Source organism: Chrysemys picta, chromosome 7 (assembly GCF_011386835.1).
Source record: "Chrysemys picta bellii isolate R12L10 chromosome 7, ASM1138683v2, whole genome shotgun sequence".
Lineage (NCBI taxonomy): Eukaryota > Metazoa > Chordata > Testudines > Emydidae > Chrysemys > Chrysemys picta.
In genome coordinates, this window is record NC_088797.1 from 7,557,474 (window position 1) to 7,579,857 (window position 22,384).

The 22,384-nt window shown below is 41.9% G+C and overlaps 1 protein-coding gene across 2 annotated transcripts in view; it reads right to left on the minus strand.

Annotated features, from left to right (window-relative positions):
* SUCLG2 (succinate-CoA ligase GDP-forming subunit beta) overlaps positions 1-22,384 on the minus strand; it is a 210,535-nt gene that overhangs the window by 11,991 nt on the left and 176,160 nt on the right. For both annotated transcript variants that reach the window (XM_005297815.4, XM_065550711.1), the window contains one exon: positions 1,527-1,647. In XM_005297815.4, the coding sequence (XP_005297872.3) occupies positions 1,527-1,647 (121 nt within the window). The remainder of the gene's footprint in view (positions 1-1,526; positions 1,648-22,384) is intronic.

Genomic DNA, 22,384 nt, shown 5'->3' on the forward strand with positions numbered 1-22,384 from the left:
TTCTATATAAACCAGCACAGGAACAGGAAATGGTCCATTCAACTGGATTCTCCCTGCTTTGGACAGCTTCCCCTGCTTCCTACTTCTGCTGCTGACCTCCTGGTACCCTGACCCTGCCTGACTCCAGACACCTGACCTCAGTTTGCCCTCTGGCCTGATGCCTGATTCCTGCTCCAACCACTAGGTCAGACTGCCCACGTCCCGGTCATGACCGTTATGCTGGTTTCAACAGATTGCAGGAAACCAAAACACTATTCCTCTTACTGTCAAAAAAAATCCAATCTTCCTTCTTCAATTCTTTCAGGAGACTTTTCAGAAACTGATGGAAGGAGTTGTGGAACTCTTTTTTTTAAGATAGCAAAAGAACAAAAATATATTAAAACGAGCAACTGCCGAGCCTCCAGACTTTTTAAAGCTTCATTGACTTTAAGGCCAGAAGGGACCATTATGATCAGCTAGTCTGAGCTCCTGCATAGCGCAGGCAATAGAACTTCCCCAAGTGATACCTGCATCAAACTTGTAATTTTTGGTTGAGCGAGGGCAGAGATTGAGAACTCAGAAGTTAAGAAGCTTGTCTGGAACTTATTCAAGCTGCCATCCCCAAAGCTGCTGTGTTTTAAAAATTGAGCTGGAGATCTGGGCAAGAATAGGTCAGCCCAGTAGAATAATGTTGTAGCTCTTTTATATTGTTCTTCATTTTATGTTGGTTTATGGTATTATAATTGGTCTGTGTTTGGATACGTATATATTGTAACTGTGCTCAGTAAAAATTATTTGCAAAGGAAAAAAAACCCAAAACCATCCAGCAAATATACCCTTCCATGAAAACATTTTCTGTTTGGGTTGGAAATACTATGAGTAAAGCTTTTCTCATTGTATTTCAGCCCTTCCATTTGCATCCGGGGCCAGGAAATATGTGGGAAGAATTCATTTATTGTATTATAGATTTATACAAAAGACCATAAAATCTCTAGTTAGGGCTGTAGGTACTTTTCCAGATATTAAAAGTACAACCAGACTAACGGATGAAAATAAACAAAACCAGGAAGGGAAAAAAAGGCAACACTTGAATGACAGATCCCTATCCCAGTACCTGGGAATAGAGATGGGCTTTTGCCACGTTCTCTGAAGAACAACGGATTTGGGTGATTTTGGACCGACGGCATGAATGAATCCCAAAGTTCAGGGCTCCTCCCAGAGAAACTCCCTCTCTTCTAAACCAAGGGGTTTTTCTAGCTTGTGTGTCTCTGCTTTAGAGAAGAGGCAAATGCTGCAGTCTTTATTCAGGCAAATCTCCTACTCAAGTTTTGCCTGAGTAAGGAATGAATAAAGACTGGAGGATATGACCCGAAGTCTGGTTTCAGGTAAAGTTACACAGGCAAAGAGTTGGGTCAATTCTTATTGCATCTGAATTAGTTTGTGCATCCCCTTTACCCGGGCCTGGAGAACAGAGTAAGCTGAAGTGGATCAGGGTGTAATTGAGTGCAGCTGAGAGCCGACTTTAGCCCCAAACCTTTATCACTCACCTTCAAGTCTGACAACCAGAGGCACCTTCAGTTCAAGCTCGCGACAGGCTTTGGTAATGCCATTTGCTATAATGGCGCAGTTCACAATACCACCAAAAATGTTGACCAGTATTGCTTCAACCTAAAAAAAAAAAGGGAAAGTGATACAGTCACTGTTTTTAGGCACTACTTTCTAAACAGGGGTATAAAGCACAGCCCTTTTACACATGTGCCAACAACTACTGAAATCAAGAAATGGCACCTGTGTAACTCATGAGGAGAACTTGCTGCTGGGCCCCCCCAAAAAGCGTGTACTGTCTATTGAGGGATAGCTCAGTGGTTTGAGCATTGGCCTGCTAAACCCAGGGTTGTGAGTTCAATCCTTGAGGGGGCCATTTAGGGATCTGGGGCAAAAATCTGTCTGGGGATTGGTCCTGCTTTGAGCAGGGGGTTGGACTAGATGACCTCCTGAGGTCCCTTCCAACCCTGATATTCTATGATTCTATGATTCTATTGGTGGTCTCAGCTTAAATTGTCAGTGGGTAGGCGTTCACATTGCAAAAACCATTAGTTTGGAGACTGGACTACTGGAGGTGGCCACTGGAAAAAGTTTAGGCTTAGCAGCCAGACAGTGTTCTTATCTTTGCCTATGCTGTAACCTTTATTGTGCATAGACAGATTCAGTTTCTAGTGCAATCCAATTAATTCCTGGAATAAGTGGGCACAATTATACAGGTTTGTGGCCCAACAGCCCTAATGGGAGAAATCCAATCCCATAGTGGTGCATGCAAGTGATGCAATAGACCTTGTGCTGGCCCTCTGCACAAGGGGTGAATTTCATGCCCCTGCAAGAAGCAGCGAGATGGTGCCAATAGAAGATCCTTTTAAGTATTTATTTTAAACCTAAAATAAGTAAAACTAAAAGTAAATGAAAGTTTTAAGCTTGACTTGTTAACAAACCAAAGATAAATGTCCTCTGTGCGTTAGATATTGTGCAGACAGTTAAGAAACATCAGAATGGGATATATTTTTTAAGAGAATGCATTATCTTTCCTGCATACCATAAAAAGCAAAAGGCTACTAATACACTGTGTGTGAGTGAGAGAGGCAGAGAGCGCATGCATGTTTGTATTTGTGTGAAAAAACGATGGCAATTCTTATATTCTGTAGCAGGCTCTTCTAATTTTCTTAGTAATGAAATTTAGCATGTGGATACTTAATGAACAGTTTGCACGTATTCTATATTAAAAGTAGCACAGATAAAAAGGTAATATACTCGTCTTGACTTGATAAATAGGAGTAAGAAAATCCTTTATAATTAACAAGGAGACATAGGTAATGAAGAGAATTCATTACAACAGATTAATTGATAACACCCACAGAAAATGGCTATTCATCAACTTAGAGGAATTGAAATTCCTGCACCCAATTCTCAATTAAATTATCCTACATTACATGCAAGACATTCATGGATGCTCTTTGTGCCCCCCTTTTATAATCATGCCATTCAAAGATAGCAAGAAACAAAAGGTGCAATACGCATTTTAAAACTAAACATAGTAACGGGCCCTGGGAAAAATATCTTTAAAATAAGACCCATTTAACTTGAGGTTTATAATATATTAATGCAACAAGATCATCGTTCCATGTGGCATAATTCTGTAAAACATTTGACCATCTTAGTAAGGTACTAAAAATAATACCTATGTATTTGATCATTAAGTAGGGGTGCCTTCTAGCCAACGCACTGCAATTTGTATCAGTCACAAGAGGCCACCCAGAGAAGATTTTCTCCCCTTCCAAGTGTAGCTGGCATACATGGTTAATTTGAGTCCTGATCTTGTGCAGGTGTCAGCGGTGGGATGAAGAGGGGGTAAAGAGCAAGGTGGTTCCAGAGCTGTAGTCTTGCATCCAGTGGGAACATTTCACCAAGGACTGGAAGGGGCAAAAAAAGCCATAGTACAGCTCCCTTTAATCTAGCTACTGCAGATTACAGCTTTCATTGTGGTTCTATCCCAAGTGGTATCTATCTTGTGCCATCCCAGCACAAGCCCATCAGGGACCCTAGCTACATATTTGGATTACTAGCCCTGGCTGAACTTTGTGCCACTACGTCTACACTGCTATTGTTACCCATGCTAGCTAGAATAAAGCTAGCATAGGTATGCCTATACATGCTACAATCACACCTTAATTTGCTGCATAGATGTAACCCAAATGAACATTTTGCCCAGCTCGACACGGTCAAGTTTATGCTGTCACCAAATAAATTTCCTGCAGTCATGCACGTTCATGTCTCTGAGCAACTGGGTTTAACATGTCATTGCAGGCAAAACGTTGTAATTAGCTCCTGTGATTGCAATTTCATATACCGAGACTGAAGGCTTGCCACTGTTAGCATTATTTCCATCCTTGAGACATCCGTTTTTAGAAACAACAACAACTAACACTTCCCTTACTACCAGGAATTGTTGCATTAGTATCCTTCGGTGGATCTCAGATTACAAAAACATTGGTTATTACAAGCACATGCAGTATTCATAGTACACAAAGGAACTCTAACCTAAGCAGAATTTTAATATGATTAAGAACGCAATGGTATCATCTCATTAATGTTTCTCATCACTTCTCCTGTTCTCATCTCCAAGCGTTTCTTTATGCAGCCCTGTATGCCTGGAACAGTCTCCATCTGTCCATGCATTAAGCATCCTCCCTCTCTCCTCTCAAATTTCCTAGTAAAAACCACTTCTTTCACCTAGCCTTCCATTATTGATCTACTAGGATACTATCGGTCCCTACCTCTTTCCTTATCCTCTCAGTGTTTGCACTGGAGTCATGCAGTTTAGATTTGCTAGCTTCTCTGGGTAGCATCCTGGCTCATCTATGTGTTTTCTAAAGCACTCTGCACATCTGTGACGATTAATAATATCTAAACTCCAATATCTGAATTTCTTCCGGAGAAGTGTTGTGATAATTGGGCAGACAAATTTATCCTAACTGTGAGCTCAATTATAAAAAGTATATGAAAGTTCATAAGAGGTTACAATAATCTATAATAACAAATATTGATGGAAAGTAGGTCAAGTGGCTTTCAAAAATGAATGTTATAAACAGATGCAAGAGAACCAGACAGAGAGACTAAATAAGTCAGAACAACCAAAGGCCACGCCAATATGATTCAAGGACTGAGTCAAAATCATGCTTGGAAAAAATAGGAGATGTGGAACTGGAAATAAATGAATCAGAATTGATATGTCAGATATAAGGCCTGACAAAATTAGGAGGGGATGGGCTATTCCACCCATCATTCCCTTTTTGGGTGCTTAAGTGAAAGAGACTTTGTGGGGAGAAAGGACAGAAGAACAGACGGAGGTTACTGGAGTGAGCTTCACCATCATGGCTGCCATCCCCACTGTTTCCTGGGGACTCCTGGCCTTCATCATCCTGATCCTAAGAGATGTCCTGACCTAACCAGGCCAGAGAGAGGATCCAATGACATTGCCACCCCTCCCAGCTGCAGGTGAATCCCAACCACCACCTGAGATGAAACAGGATTGGACTTTAACAGCAGCAGCAGCAGCTCTAGCACATCTCAACAAATTTCTTCTCTTTTATACAAAAAGACAATTATAACATATGGAGATATACCTATCTCATAGAACTGGAAGAGACCCTGAAAGGTCATTGAGTCCAGCCCCGTGACTTTACTAGCAGGACCAAGTACTGATTTTGCCCCAGATCCCTAAGTGGCCCCCTCAAGGATTGAACTCACAACCCTGGGTTTAGCAGGCAAATGCTCAAAGCACTGAGCTATCCCTTCCCCCTTTGATATCATCTAAGTGACTGTCAAACAAGGTTTTTTTTCTTTCTAAAACTCTTCCCAGCTAAAGGGAAAGGGAACAAGGGATGTTGTTAAAATGAAAGCCTTACTTAATACTTTACATTTCAAATGCTTTAACAGAAACCCTTCATTTCTGTTTCTTTAATAAAAGGTTAAAGGTGATTCTTATGGTGTTTTTGCGCCATGCTACTAAGTAGGCTTAGATCTCTTAATACCAAATCCTGCACTTTATTTAACACTCTTTAATATGGGACAGTGAATAAGTCATGTGAACACCTTTGACCCATGTATTCCATCTAAATTAATAAAACAGAAGTTAGGTACCGTAATTCAATATACAAGACAACAGCTGCTACACTTAAGTACTATACCTACACTAGCAATAACTAGCTATGTACGTAGTGTTATGTACGGTACTTCATCATCTGCAGTATACACTAGATGACACAAGGAAAGGAATAATCTCCTTGTTATACCAATATATACTCCTAATTCATTGCTAATCACTTCTCTTGTTTTCATTACAGATTTTTCCAGGTATTATGGTGATTGCGTCAATGTGTTTTATTTACTTCAGCTTGGGTCATGTTGTTCTCAAATTCTTTCTATTGTAGAAACATACAAAGGCGAAAGCCCGAAAAATCTCTCTCTCACCTAGCTGTGTGTATGTATGCACACAGATGTGCGCATGTGTGTGCGTTCACACACACATGCTTGATTGGTGTTTGCAGGTGAAAAATGCAAAGAAACAGCCTTTCAAACTATAAGCATACTAATCTTTTTGGCAGAGAGATGCTTATGCAAATAGATAAAATGCCATCCACCTGCCACAAAGGGTGGTGACTGGGACAGCCCCAGCTGAATAGGGAGAACACATGCTGAGGGGATGCAGGGTGCCTCCTCCCCTTCGTAGTCTCTCATTGGGTGGCTCAGGGAGGAAGGGAGCTGATTGGTCCCTCGCCCTCCCCCTTCATTGACCTAAAACCCTAGCTTTGGCCATATGGACCCTCTTTTTGATGATTCCAGCAGCCCCATCTTCCTCACCCAATACTGGTAGGCTCAGAGCTGTGTTCTGCGGGTACTACAGGTCTGACCGATCACCTGTTTTGGGAGCAGGGATTTTTTCTTCCCATAGGGGCCAAATTGGCAGAGGCCTCGGAGTTTTTTTGTCTTCCTCACTCATGCTGGAGGCACAGTTAAGTTAAACAGGAATAGGATTTAATCATTAGTGACAGTATTTGGTAAGGGTCTTAGTTCGTTGCAATTTATGGCCAGTTTCCAATGTTGTTAAAAGGATAAAAAGAATGGTTCCCAGAAATAAAAGACCTGGAATTTTACTGACTGGACCTTGTGCTTATGAGATAGGGGAAGACTTCATGGCCTTCGTGGGCTCAGGTTCTCCTTTTTAGTACCATCTGTCCCCCTTGCAGTGGGGTGGGTGGTAGAACTCAGAAGAGTGAGCTGAGTCCTAGGGGTAGGCTGAAGAGGGTCTATCCCAAGTTATATGGTAGGAGCCCTGCACTGGAACCTCTTAAAATAAAAGGTGAGACTATGGATGACAGAGTGACAGCCCTCTTCCCCCATGTTAAGTTTAATAAAGTTGAGGCCGGCTGCTGAAAATCCATCCTTACCTTTGTCTTCATTTGCTGCCACGTCTACTTCAAAGATCCTTACCATTAAAGTATACTGTAACTTTGTACTACAATTGTGACACATGCAAAAGACGCTTCTCTGTCTTTTCTAAAATATGTTCCTAATTTGGGGACCGTTGTACCAGGCATGTGACAAATCAACTTAAGCAAGTGTGTTGACATTATTAAAGATAAGGAAGAAGATTTTATGCCCAATACAGACATTTTAATTCCTAATGCAGAAATTCTCATTTAAGTATCTGCTTTTCAGTTTTCAAGTTGAATTCTAATCAGTTCTCCTAATCCATTGGCAGCTAAAGGAGGGGGGAAAATGCTGAAGGAAATTAGATGCAGCTTGGATAATTGATGTTTGTATGCCTGGCTTTAATAAAAATACTCTTTTAAATCAGAGAGGAGTCTAAAAAGATTCAATCAATAAGAAACTGAATCAGGTGGAGAATTCAATCTTGGGTTTTATTGTAATCTTATAAATAAACCACAGATCAGTTCAAATGGTGCAAAGAGATTCACTTATAAACTCTGCTGAAATCTGTGAACATTGTTTATATTTGCTTCCCTACCCTGAGTAGATCTTGCAGTTCTAAATGATAGTCTTCTGAAGTAACTGTAACAGCATTCAGATGCTGGGCTAGGATGAAAAGATTTTTAGTACTTTATGTGCACGGAGAAAACTTGTAAGTGTGCAGATTGTGCAGTGGGGATTAAGAACCCACCCACTGAATACGGGGACAAGTACATATTAACATATACAGCATCTGATGCACCTGGAACATAAATGCACATTTAGAGTAATGCACTCTGCCCGCATACAAGAAAGATCACCTTGAATAACATAATTAACATTTCTATCCAACTTCATGTTCTATAAGACAAGTCTATAATTCAGTAACCTTTAGTAGTGTAATCTAGATACAGGCATCTCCACAGGGCAAGTGTTTCCTTTTACTAAGACAAGGTGGGTGAGGTAATATCTTTTATTGGACCAACGTCTGCTGGTGAAAAAGACAAGCTTTCAAGCTACACAGAGCACTTCTTCAGACACACACAGAGCAGACTTGAAATCTCCATTGCGGCTAGCTACAACCAGTTTTGTAGTCTTCCAGTGAAGAAAAAACAATGGGCAATAATGTGAAGGCATCGCTACTGCTAGATATCAATATACATGTCATCAATTCCAAGTTTCAGAGTTAGTGGTGGAAACTGAACAGGTGTTAACATGAGGACTGTTAGTGCTAGATGACAGTATTGAGCCTTTTGTAAATGTCAGAATACCATTAATATGCAAAAACAATATATCCATCAGTATTGTGTGTACATACATGCACACGTATACACACAAAAATATGCATATACATATTTCTCTAACTATATATAAAATTATATACATATAATTATGCACACATTCTGCATTGCCGTATCGTTTTAAATAATGTAGCTGTGAACTACAGTTAATTACTTTTTGGTTAACCTGTCATCACGATACCAAACAAACCCTTCAAAAATGTTAAAAGTTTAAAACTTCAAAAAGAAAAAAAAATTACATGCAGTTCTACAATTTTTAACACAGTAATTGTGCTAATGGATTACTGTTAAAGCTGTATGGCTCCTTGACAAAAATCCAGTCAGTTATTATGTTGCAGGCAAGTAAGAACATTCACAGTATGACAAGCGGACAGCTTTGGTCGATCAGTACTTCAAGTTCAGTTTGTACAGTTATAGAATATGTAACTGCCTATTATGGAACTTCCTATATATTTCTCTGTCTCTAAAATGTTCTGAAGTCCTAAAAAAACATATTACAACATTCAGTTATCGTAAATTTAAGAATTAATATGAGGGGGCATCCATGAAGCATTCCCCTAACCCAAAAAATCCATTTATAAATCTATAAACAGGACGTCTAGCTGTCTGTAGCTGCAGAGTTCTAGTCTGCCAAGTATCCTCTGTATTCTACAGTGCCAACATGAATATTGTATATGATGGAAAGACTGGAGAGAGCACTTGGTTTTGGTGAAAAACTAGATATTTGCATGTCTCTATTTTTCTCTCTCTTCCCCCCTCCCATTTTACTGTAGAACAATTAGAGCAGACTTAGAACAATGATGCATGTTAGCACTCCACAGCAATGGCAGCTATTTAGTATCGAGTATCTCTGATAGTTTGAAAAAAATTAATTAAATTAAAATAAAATAAAAATCCTATATTAATACCATAATTTTAATTAATCTTATCATTATAAGTGGAAAAATAACTAAGAATATCTTCATATAAACACAACAATCCTGGATAGAAGACAACGAAGGGGAAGGCCAAAGACTTGGTATCTGGACTGAATAGCTACAGACCTGAGAGAGACCAATTTTCATGACCGCTGATCCTGAATAGGGAAGTGACATGAAATCAGAAGACTATATATCTAGACAAGTAATTCAAAATGATGATGACTGCAATACTCAGGTCCCCAAAATCAAAACCGCTGCTAATGTTCTCTTTGTGAAATACTTCTACCGAAGACAAATTAATGTGATCTAATCTTGTGACAGTAGGAAAAACTAATCTTCTGGATTAGTTCTCCATCTACTACCAATGTGAGATCTCTCTCTCTCTATACACACACACACACACACACACACCCACCCCAATATTCTAAAATTACTGATATTGCTGTCTGACCTTGCGGTAATCTGTTCCTCTGAAGCTTGATCCATTTATTTTAGCTGAAGCAAGCTGCTCAGAGAATGTCAGTAAAACCATATCTGCAGTGAATTAAAAGCTACATTGGCAAAGAACGTCCTTATAGCTTGCTGTGATTGAAACCTGACAAAACCTCTTTACACCTCCAGGCACCTAAACCTATTGATTGACCACTCCCTCTTCAAAGATAAATAAGCTCTATGTAACCCCTTCACCAGCTAATGACATATCCAGAGACTATGAAGCAGGTAATACTTGATACATTTTGTCTTCTTTTTTGTGGGTGATGGTGGCAAAACACTGGGAATGTTAACTCTAAGGTGTCATCTAATGTCAGAAATGTTTTCCATATATTTGAATGCTATACAGTGAGTTTGCATGAAAGCTGGAACGTGTTTTCAGGCTAAAGGGGCCCTATATCACAGTTGATAGGTCTAAGTGTGTTACAAGTTTGACAACGACCCCTTGTTAAAGGTCTTAGTTTCAGGTCTGTGCATATATAATTTTATCTAACTGATCCATTCAGGTGTCAGAAAAACAAACGAACAAGAAGGGCAGATGAGCAGCATACTGATAGGTATTGCTTTTCAAAGAGCGCCCCCTGCATTTCTACCTTCAAGGCAATGAGTCAACTAAGGAAAAATGACTGAAATCAGAAATCTTCAAAGCGAGGATGTAAAAGACTATGCCATGGGAAGACACCGGGGCCGCAGCAGTAATGGTTTGTAAGAGCAGACTGAGGTTACGGCTGTGCTACAGAATTTACAGTGGTGCAGCTGCTGTAGTGCTGCTAGTGCAGATGCTCTACGCCGACGGGAGAGAGCTCTCCTGTCGGTTTAAATACTCCAGCCCCTGCGAGTGGCGGTAGCTGTGCCCGTGGGAGAAGCTCTCCCGCCAACATAGCACTGTCCACACCAGCACTTAGGTCAGTGTAGCTTACATCGCTCAGGGTGTGAACAGCATCATAATTTATACCGACCTAAGCTGGAGGTAAGGTGTACATAGACTCAGTAAAACTCTTTGGGATGGACCCACAAAGGGATTTAGGCACCTAACTGCCACACGAAACCCATGCTCAGCTCCAAGCTTACCTTGTAGGTACCTGAATTCTCATGATGCCTGAGTTTCCGCCAGTAATCATACACATAGCTGCCGCAGACCTGACGACCAGCACCTAATCCCAGCGAGATCCTCAAACTAGATGTTCCTCTGCCTATCTTGCCTGCAGGGCCTGACCCATCAGGCATTCTCAGAGATCACCGAACAGATCGAGCACTGCACAAAATGCTGCTGGAGGAGGAGATGGTGGTGCTGTGCTTGTAGCCCAGTGGTTACAGCACTCGCCCAGGCTGTGGGTGACCTAGGTTCAAATCCCCACTCTGCCTGCTGTGGAACAGGGATTTTTGAACCAAGGGCTCCCACCTCTCCAGAGAGCTCCCTGGTGAAACTGTTCCAGTTTTAAAAAACAATTAAGTAGTCATGGGAGCAGGGACTTGAACTTGGCCCACATCCAAGGTGAGTGACCTAACTACTGGGCTATAGAATCAGTCCCACTCTCTCTCTCTAGCCCACCTCATTTTTTGCAAGAAAGGACTTAGGCACCTAACTCCAGGAGAGAGTTCACAGCTGTGAATCCTGAGCAGAAATATGCGTCTCCCACCAACCAAACCGTAGGCACCTAAGTCCCACCTCCCTCCTCAGCATTTCCTATTGGCTAGCTTAGGCACCTCCACGCTTAGCTTGCTGCCTTTAGTGTCTCCCTCTCTTAGGTGCCTGACTCTCCCTATACATTGTTCAGGGAGCCTTGATGCCTATCTTGGGCTGTGGATTCCATTAGGCAGCAGTGCACCTATTCATTAGGCCAGTGTTTCCCAAACTAGGGCCACCGCTTGTTTAGGGAAAGCCCCTGGCGGGCCGGGCCAGTTTGTTTACCTGCCGCGTCCGCAGGTTCGGCCGATCGCGGCTCCCACTGGCCGCGGTTCGCTGCTCCAGGCCAATGGGAGCTGCGGGAAGTGGCGTCCAGTACGTCCCTCGGCCCGCGCCACTTCCAGCAGCTCCCATTGGCCTGCAGCAGCGAACCGCGGCCAGTGGGAGCCGCGATCGGCCGGACCTGCGGACGCGGCAGGTAAACAAACTGGCCCGGCCCGCCAGGGGCTTTCCCTAAACAAGCGGTGGCCCTAGTTTGGGAAACACTGTATTAGGCGATGCAATGCTGAACCTAAATCCCCTTTGTGAATATAGCCACCTGAGGATGGGTACAGGGGACAATCTTGCAATCTCTGTGCTCATTTTTGTCCGCTCCATTCTGATGTCAGAGATGCACATTTTTCCAAAGAGCCGAATACTCTATGCGTTTAATGTAGCTCCAGCAGCACACAGCCATCCTCCAAAACAAACAGGCATTTCTATAAGATGAGGCTCTCCAAGAGCTTCACAAACCCTAACGACTCAAGCCCTATAACTCTCTTATCAGGTAAATGTGCGCTGCATTATTTTCCTGATTTTACTTGTGGGGAAACTGAGGCAAAGAGAGGTTAAGGAGTGGCCCACAGTGACATAGGAAGCCTGTGGCAGAGCCAGGATCAGAACCTAGATCTCCCACCTCTCAGCCCTCTGTTTTAACCACCTGCTCTGCCTGGGTACGTCTACACTGCAATAAACAACCCGCGGCACCGAGTCGCAGAGCCTGGTCAGCTGACGTTGGCTGCCGGGCTATAAAACGACAGTGTACATTCTCGAACTGGACCCCAGAGAGTCTCAGACCCCAGGATCCAACCTGAGCTTCTATGTTACAATTTTGTAGCCCTGCAGCCCAATTCCCACAAGCCCGAGTTAGCTGACCCCAGCCAGCCATAGCCCTGCCGCAGGCCTTTCCCATGTGCCTGATGTGCCTGGGCGTGACTATTACAAAACTCAATGTGGGTGCTGTTAGCCATACCATCAGGAATGGATTCCCTGCATATCGTATCTGCTGCAATAAACCACCCATATAAACCTGGGTGCGGCCTGGCTGCGTGTGATTTTACATACTTTTCAGCAAACGGAGAGATGCAAAAGCAAACTCCAACCTTCAAGGATGTCATCTGGATTTGCAACACTCTCTGAAGAATTTTGAATCCGTAAGCCAAAGAACGGACGACGTTCATCCATGTCCCCTTTTTTTTTTTAATCTGACAGATACAGTACGGATAATCTTCATTGAATAAGTAATCCAAGGAAATATAAAGCTATGCTCAGGAGACCTGAACCAGATCAGGACAGCCAAAATAAAGAGACAAGTAAATGGAGACACACACCATTGTTCCCAGGAGCAGAGCAGATATCGAAGTCTCATCTACAGCCAGGTCCAGACCCACGTTTTTGCCAAAATACAAAGACCACTGTATCCTAGAAGCATAGAAAGGTGGGGTTGGGAGCGACCTCGAGAGATCATCAAGTCCAGTCCCCTGCACTGAGGTAGAACCAAGTCAACCTAGACCAGCCCTGACATGGGATTGTCCTACCTGCTCTTAAAAACCTCCTATAACGGGGATTCCACAACCTCCCTTGGAAGCCTGTTCCAGAGCTTACCTACCCTTAGAATTAGAAAGTTTTTCCTCACATCTAACCTAAATCTCCCTTGCTGCAGATTAAGCCCATTATCATTTGAAGGTTGTGCTGCCCTTGGAGAGTGCACAAAAGTTATTCCCTATTTTAATGTTATCTGCTCTTTTCTTTTTGTTAAAAAGCAAACAAGAAAAAACACGCACCCATGGGACAAAACTGAGCTCCATGGGACATAAACGTTCAGTGCCATACACTGGCCTTTAATTTTGCGTCTCCAAAACTGTGCACCCACAACACTCAGTTTTGGGTCTGCAAAGAACACGTCTGTTCTAAGCAACAATCATGAAAAGCAGAGACTGATGCAATGACTGAGCCAGGTAGAATGGCTCTCCAATTCAGTCCACCAAGCCCATGTATCCCTTACTATTAAGCCCTCATTTTTGATTATTCCAGACTGGGCTGTACCATTTTGCCAAAGCATGTGAACACCACATCTATGATGGATTACATTGAAATCACGACATCCACTCTACTTGTCTTCTAATCAATTTTGAATGCCGCTCTCTAATGGTGAAAGTTTAGCGAATGAACTCATTCTAGACTTCTCGGATGGATTTGATGTAGTTAAGCTATTCAAAACTATTGCACTGATTTCAAAACGATTTAAAAAATATGCAAAAAACCCCCCAAACAAGACCATTCTTACCCTTAACACTTTTGTTATATCTTATTTTCCCACTGCAGCACCTAGACTGCAATGGAGATCTGGACCCATTGCGCTAGATGCTGCACTACACACAGCAAAGGAAAAGTCTCTGCACCAAAGAGCTTACAAAGACGTTCTAGGAGCGGGGAACTGCGGCATAGGAAGATCAAGGGACTTGCCATAAGCCACAAAGGTGTCTGCAGCAGAGCGGGAACTGAATCCAAATCTCCTGAATCCCAGTTCAAATGCCTCAGCCACAAGACTCTTGCAAATTTCTTTTTAACAGAAATTCAATTCTATAACATCCTTTTCTACTGCTTAAGAACCACAACGTATGGCTCAAGACCCACATCAATCCTATGTGAATAGAGAAGTAAATGGAACCTTTGCACAAAAATCAATGGGCGTGCATGGCTCTCAATGTTTTGCTATGGATCAGCATATGATATATTTCTTTATAACATATACTGGCACAGACTACACATACATTATCTGCACTACAAAATATATGCAAAACAAGGGAAAGGAACACACTAGCCAACATTTTACTAAGATAAAAACTTAAAAAAAACCCAAACAAGATGCAACTTTATATATTATATGTTACCCAGTGAAAAAGTATTTTTTAAATAGTCAGTCTTATTTTCAAAACTAGAAATGTTTTCCCCTATGGATTTTGGATGCACCCCTACTAAAAAGCTTTTTTTTTTTTTTTTTAGCACTCTGGAAAAGGTCAGCATTTTGAGGGTTAAAATAACTTCAATGAAAAAAAAATTGAACAGATTCTGAGAGCACTAAAATTAAGTTTGAAATATATTTTAATGTTTTTTTTAGCATTAAATTCAAAACTACTCAAATGCCTCATAAATTATATAGACTTACAAAAATACGGGCTGGACATTCTACTGAACTCAGAGCTGCAGTGTGATTACACCCTGACTTATTCATGAGATTTAGTCCAGAAGAGAGATGAGCACTTTGCTAGCTACAATACTCAAAACGATGCAATAAAAGGTTGAAATCACACAGGCATATCTTTGCTCAATATGTATCTGTTCCCGCTGATGGTTGGGATATGAACATTTATCAATGCCTTGAAAATGCTATTTTAACTGCAGGTTAAATGCAACTTGCCTTATTCAATGTTGAAATCTTACTCAAATCCACTAACTTTTCTTATTAGATCCCATCTAGTCTATTTACAAACAAAGATTCAGCATATGTATCATATTGGTGTGAAAGATTTAAACAATCAATGTGAAATCAATTGCTCAACACATCCACTAGAGGACAGTGCAATTCAATATGGAAAAGGAATATAAATATCCCCTTGGAGAGAAGACCTGGGTTATTTCTTCTACTTAGAGCCAAACCATCTAATTTTACTTGATAAAAATAGTGTAGAATTTTATTTTGCTTCTTTGGGAAGGAACTTCCAAAGTCTGAAAGTCACAAATTTAAAGAGGGCAAGTTATCTAAAAAGGAAAACAGGAACGCTTGTGGCGCTGTGAAGAAATATGAATATAATGCCATTTTAAATGTCTTTTACCACTGTGAAATGGGTCAAGATTTTAAATTAGTATAAAAAAATGTATAATTGTTACCTCATCAGGAGAAAAACTCTGGTGGAAACATAGGAAAGAATTCAGATTCCCCAGCCAGGTGTTAACTGGCTGATGGGGAGAAGCAGGAAAATAGATTTTCTTAACTGCTGGGACTGGATGCCTGGCCACCATTCCCACTAAGCCAGGAGACAAATCAACCACAGCTGCAAACTATTTAGGCTCCCAATGGCTGCTATGCTTGTGCTGTGTGCACTTTTTGAGATATATAGTGCTAAGAATCGTCACAAAGCTCAAAACCTCACTCCTTTCTGCTCCAAGTGCAAGGTGCATTTATTTGACCTTGCCTTCTCTAATACGAAACATAGCAAGAAGTGTGCGTGTGCACGCAGTGTGTACGATTCTCCACCTGGGGAGAGAAAGCACAACATGGGACAGATGGTAGGCATGTGGCTTAACATACTGCTGGAAGGTGGTCAGATACTATGGTGAAGGGCACAGTATAAAAACCTTTATAGAACAAAAAAAAAATTGTGAATGGATGCTCATTATAATATCTGGACTGCATATTAGCAGTCCAGATTAGCATATTAGTAATTAACATATTAGTTCAGGGATCCAGTTTGCGAAGGAAAAGACTGAAAACCCTATAACTAATTTGGGACTCTGTTGGATACTTTGTTCTGGTTAATTCACATCTCTAGGAAAAAAAGGTTTCAAGCTTCCAACTGCCATGTGTCTGCAAAATTATTCTGCAACTCCAATGAATCATTTGAATTTCATGCGCTGAGCCAGTGCTCCAGACCCTCTTCTCCAGGGCTGCTTGCCTGCCGCAAACTCAGAACCAGAATGCTCCACCATTTGATTTGGCTTTCAAGAGAAATAAAGGTTATTTGTTGGACTGGGAAAGACTGCCGAAAGAATTCTGTCCCTTCTGTCTCTCTGAAGGAATTACTGTTGTGGACCTTTGACAGGAGTGAGAGAAGAGTTCAGATCCGGGGTGTTCTGTAGCAGGCTGGGATGTGCTAAGCACGGGAACCAGGCCTAGCTCTCAAGCAGACTTGTTTGTGAGATTGTGTTCCTGGAATTCTCCCTTATTCCTTTTTGGTCACAATATGGGAAGAGATTGAAGAATTAACTGGTTCAGTTCCCTAGCTCAATGGAACAAGGAATGCTGGACAGTGCGTCACAGGTCCCATACTTGATAAGAGCCTTTTTCCCAAGTGACCGTGGTCTGTGGTTGTGGAGCAGGAAGAAATGAGTTGTATCCCCACCGTCACTATGAAATTCTAAATGGGTATGGTGGGCAGCAAAGAGAAAACCATGAACTTCCAGGCTGCCATGGCTATAACGGTATCTATTTTTAGCTCGGCAAGCCTTGCACTGACAATATTCCGAATGCTTTGTGTTGTTTACAGGATGACACGCTTTGAGTCCTAGCACAAGGAAGCATAAGAACATAAGAATGGCCATACTGGGTCAGACCAAAGGTCCATCCAGCCCAGCATCCTGTCTGCCAACAGTGGCCAATGCCAGGTGCCCCAGAGGGAGTGAACCTAACAGGTAATGATCAAGTGATCTCTCTCTCCTGCCATCCAGCTCCACCCTCTGACAAACAGAGGCTAGGGACACCATTCCTTACCCATCCTGGCTAATAGCCATTAATGGACTTAACCTCCATGAATTTATCTTGTTCTCTTTTAAACCCCAGTATAGTCCTAGTCTTCACAACCTCCTCAGGCAAGGAGTTCCACAGGTTGACTGTGTGCTGGGTGAAGAAGAACTTCCTTCTATTTGTTTTAAACCTGCTGCCCATTAATTTCATTTGGTGGCCCCTAGTTCTTATATTATGGGAACAAGTAAATAACTTTTCCTTATTCACTTTCTCCACATCACTCATGATTTTATATACCTCTATCATATCCCCCCTTAGTCTCCACTTTTCCAAGCTGAAAAGTCCTAGCCTCTTTAATCTCTCCTCATATGGGACCCGTTCCAAACCTCTAGTCATTTTAGTTTCCCTTCTCTGAACATTTTCTAATGCCAGTATATATTTTTTGAGATGAGGAGACCACATGTGTACGCAGTATTCAAGATGTTGGTGCACCATGGATCTATAGTTGAAGCTACACTAATTCACACTGGAAATATGGTGCAAATTTGTAACAGTGAGAGTAAGCAACTGTTGGAACAACTTACGAAGAGTCATGGTGACCATTTTTAAATAAAGATTGGATGATCTAAAAGCTCTGCTCTAGGAATTCTATTGGGGAGGTTCTATGGCCTGTTTGTTATGCAGGAGGTCAGCATAAGTCAGGGGTAACTACGCAAACTATGGCCTGTGGGCCGGATCTGTCCCACGAGCCGTTTTAAGCCAGTCCCTGAGCTGCACCAAGCGGCTCGGCCCCGCTACGGCTGGGGTGCTGGGTCGGGGGCCACGCCCCTGAGCATCTCCCCATGCTCCAACCCTTTGCTCCAGCCCTGATCTCCCTCCTGCACCCCAAACCCCTCATCCCCAACTCCACCCCTGAGCCCACAGCCGGAACCTGAACCCCTTTCTGCACCCCTGCCCCAGCCCTGATCTCCCTCCCGCCCTCCAAACCCCTCAGTCCCAGCCCAGAGCACCCTCCTACACCCCTCCAAACTCCTCATCCCCAGCCCCACCCCAGAGCCCACACCCTGTCCCACACCCCAACCCCGATTTTGTGAGCATTCAGGGCCCTCCATACAATTTCTATTCCCTGATGTGGCCTTCGGGCCAAAACGTTTGCCCACCCCTGGCCTAAGTGATAACAATGGTCTCTTCTGGCCTTGGCATCTATGATGAATACATATCATCATCTGGCTGTGCAAAATGAATGTAGGAGACTGTACATGCTAGTTGTTGTGTACCCCAAAATCCCCTTACCTGAGAAAGATTACACAATATTTTGGCTGTGAATAGAGCCTTCACAACTGAATAAAAGTTTCATATTACATTTAATCCAATATCATCCTGCATTTTGCTTCATGCACCTCAGGTTTAATTTCTTAATGAAATTGTACTTTGAAGCATTTGACATTTTTAATGAACCTGACATTCAAATTAGATTTCTGATCGCTAAACAATATTCAGTTATGTGAAAAATAAAAATAAAATAAGTAAAGGATTCGTTATTTAAGCAATATGACAAAACAGGCAGTATATTTTTCTACTATTTAAGCAATCTGCTATGACAGGAATGCATTTCTGTACAATTGCATCATGCTTTATGTGGTGTTACAAGGTTAAGGGCTGAGTGACTCTAACCACTTGAATAGTGCAATAATCTTCTAAAAAGCCAGTGCCTGGAGTATCTTAATGCTGTGATAAAATGGAACTAGTGGAGTGTACACTCCAATATACAGCATGGATATAGTCAATGTAAATTATTGTTGAATTTTAGAAGTTAAGAGTTTTACTAATTGAGTTAATCCTTGTACATTAACAACACTCTAGGAAATTTACCAAAAAGGTACAGTTCTTTGTTTTTATGAAGATCATAAGTACCCATGACATGGACATCAGACACCCAGACTGCAGCTTTACTGAAAATCTACAAGACATCACATATGATTTCTGATAATGGTGGAAGAATTCAAATCTGATAGCCCATTCCAAAGAACCACTTAATAGGGAGGTTCACCACCCTTGTATTTAATGAACATTGATATCAATTTGGCATCAGTGACAGGCAAATCTCCTTTGCTAACCACAATTCGAAAGCGACTTCATCATTCATAAAGAGAATAAAACCTCTTCAATGACATTTTAAATCCTTATTAGAAATGGTCTTTGGGGAAGAACTGGGCAAGAAATTATGTGAATGCTACAAAACTGAATATCCAAATTATTTTAATTCCCTCCTCCCGCCCCCCCAAAAATTCAGGGAGTTTTGGAAGTCACTAGAAGCAAAGCAGAAACAGAAAACTAGCTCCCAATATTAGCATAACACTCCTAACTATGCCATTTGCTGAGCTGTAGTAACACTATCTGTTTCTCACTCTATTGTCAAGCCTCTCCACAGTGCAGAGATTAGTGAACAAAGGGTATGTCTACACTGCAATTAGACACCCACGGCTGGCCTATGCCAGCTAACTTGGGCTTGCGGGGCTCAGGCTAAGGCCTTGGCTACACTTGAGGATTCACAGCGCTGCCGCGCGAGTGTAGTCGCGCCGCCAGCGCTGTGAGAGCTCTCTCGCAGCGCTGTAAGTACTCCACCTCTCCGAGGGGAATAGCTTGCAGCGCTGCGAGGGAGCGTGCAGCGCTGCAGGCGTTGATTACACTGACGCTTTACAGCGCTGCACTCGCTGCGCTCGGGGGGTGGGGGGGGGCGTTTTCACACCCCTGAGCGCAGCAAGTTGCAGCGCTGTACAGCGCCAGTGTAGCCAAGGCCTAAGAAGCTGTTTCATTGTGCTTTAGATGTTTGGGCTTGGGTTGCAGCCCCAGCTTTGGGACCCTGGGACATACCCCGTTTTTTGGGAGGAGCAGGAGCTAGCTATCCTTGTATAGAGCAACTTTCAGGAGTGAGACATTTATATGGATAATGAGAACAGCCACAGCTACATTAAACAGAGAAGGGAGGCCGGGGAGGAAGAAAAGAAAATGAGCCCTCATGATTCAGAGCATCAGCCAACCACTAAGTGTTGGAGTTAGAAATCAATTTCCCTGTAGACAGGTTCTCTGAAACATCTGGGACTGGCCACTGTCAGAGATATAACAAGTTGGATATAGGGCTAGTCAGGCAATTTCCATGTTCCTTAGACAGTTAACCATCTGGATATCATGGAACTGTATCCCCAAAATTGCAAGTGTAAAGTTAGAAGTCTTTTTTGCATGTTTAGCCCTAGAAACATGTTTTTTTAGTTTAAAATGCAACCTAGGATGCAAAAAACCCTCCCTCACAAACTCCCACCCCATAATCCTTGAAAATTATTTGCCTTCTGGCTTTTTTCAGGACACCCTCAAGCCATGATTTCATCTTTTCTCGGCACCAGTTGGGCTAGACACTTGCTTTATTTTAATTAAAGCTGAAAGTCTCACATAATCACAGGACTCCAGGAACTTGGGCTTTAACAGTGACACCAAATATTCTGAGACTTGTGATGAAATGTGTGGACATCTACTTTCTACCTCTATCTGCTGCACTCCACATTTTCCTTTCGGTAAAAGATTGGCCCAAGCATCATGTTTTAAAAATTGATGTCAAGGGAATAATTACTGAATCTAAACCAGAGCCCAAATTATTTTCATTCCATAACTGAATATATACCCTAGAGAAAAGTATAGTGTATTTACCTACAGTATCAAAATACTATATTTTGCTCTCGTCCACAAAAAATCAGATAAGGAGCAGTTATTTATCAGCTACAGAGACTCGGGAGAGCTTAATACTTTGTCACCTGAGACATATGTCTGACATGTATTCCCCATGCAGAGGGGAATGCAGTATCACAGAAACTCATATCTAGGTCAGACTATTGTTTTGATAGATGGAAACTTCTGAAAGAATTCTAAACTGGAGGAACTTTAATTAAAGCATAAAATGTATTGTCAAGGATACTGAATGACATATGCTTTGTCTAACATATAAAACCTGCAAATAATTAAAAAGTGTTCTTTTACAATAACACTAGTAATCAAAAACCTGAATTATTGTGCATATGAGGTTTTGAATTATTACTACATCAACATCAGCAACTCAAAATGCATGCCCATCAACTCTTTACTATAAAATTTATAGAAGACTGCATAAAAATAGAGAGTGGTAATGTTTGAGTCGTGTGTCCTTGTTATCAATTACAATGATAATATTGTGAAAGCATTACAATCTTTTCAATTTAAGCATACTGTTTAATCAGGACGCAGTGTTTGTCTAGTGATTGTAACCAGAGACTTGGAACTAAAGCCCTTATTTTTTTAATGTGAAGAATTCCTTGCTATTCCACCAACAGGAACTGGACTTCATCAGATAAATGCAACTGTGACTCACACCAGATTTGTCTCTATGATTCTTGGCCGAGAGAGTAGGTGGAGCTTTCGCACTGCCCTTCCAATGCACCATCAGCCATAGGCAGGTATAGGCAGACAAGGGATGTTCCACTCAGAGCAGGGGGAGACTGGGAGGCAGATTATGACTGGCTGAGCCACAATCTCCTTCCCCGTCTGCTCCAGGGGCAGCATGTTGTTCAGGGCTGGAATCAAAGCCTCAATTCAGTCCTTAACAGGACTTTTGTCCTGATTTTCCTCTGTTGGGACCCCCAGCCTCCCTTGCTATGTATATTAATACCGTGCACTGGGAGCAGAGTTTCTGGAAGATGAATGATCATTTTTATCTTCTGTGAGGTTATATAAAAGTAATTTGAAGTGTTTTTTTTTAAAATGGAATAACTTACAGTTTAAAAATTAATGATCAGTAAATTACATTTTCACACAGCTAGAGTGCAAAGTTAAGGATCACATTATTGGGTGACTGGATGGCTCACAGGCTTGACAGTAGGTTCTAGAGATTTTTGAAGTTTGTTCATCAGCATAACATGCAGTTTGGGACTTTAAAAAGCACCACCACCACCACCACACTATTACGTGTTTTATTTGACCTAAAAGTTTCTGCATTTCAGTGTCTGGGAAAGATTCATTCTCCTTGCAAAGAAACAAATGCACAATACGATTTATCAGCTGCCTCCCTCTAGCTTAAAGCAATGTACAATAAAACAAGAGGGGAGTGTCCAACCCACAGACCTGAAGTGATCTGAACACCAAATCTGAACTGTGAAAGATGTCACAGTGCTACATTAAGAAACAGATGGAGTGAGCATAAAACAATCACAGAAAAGCTAGCGTGAAGGAACAGTAACCA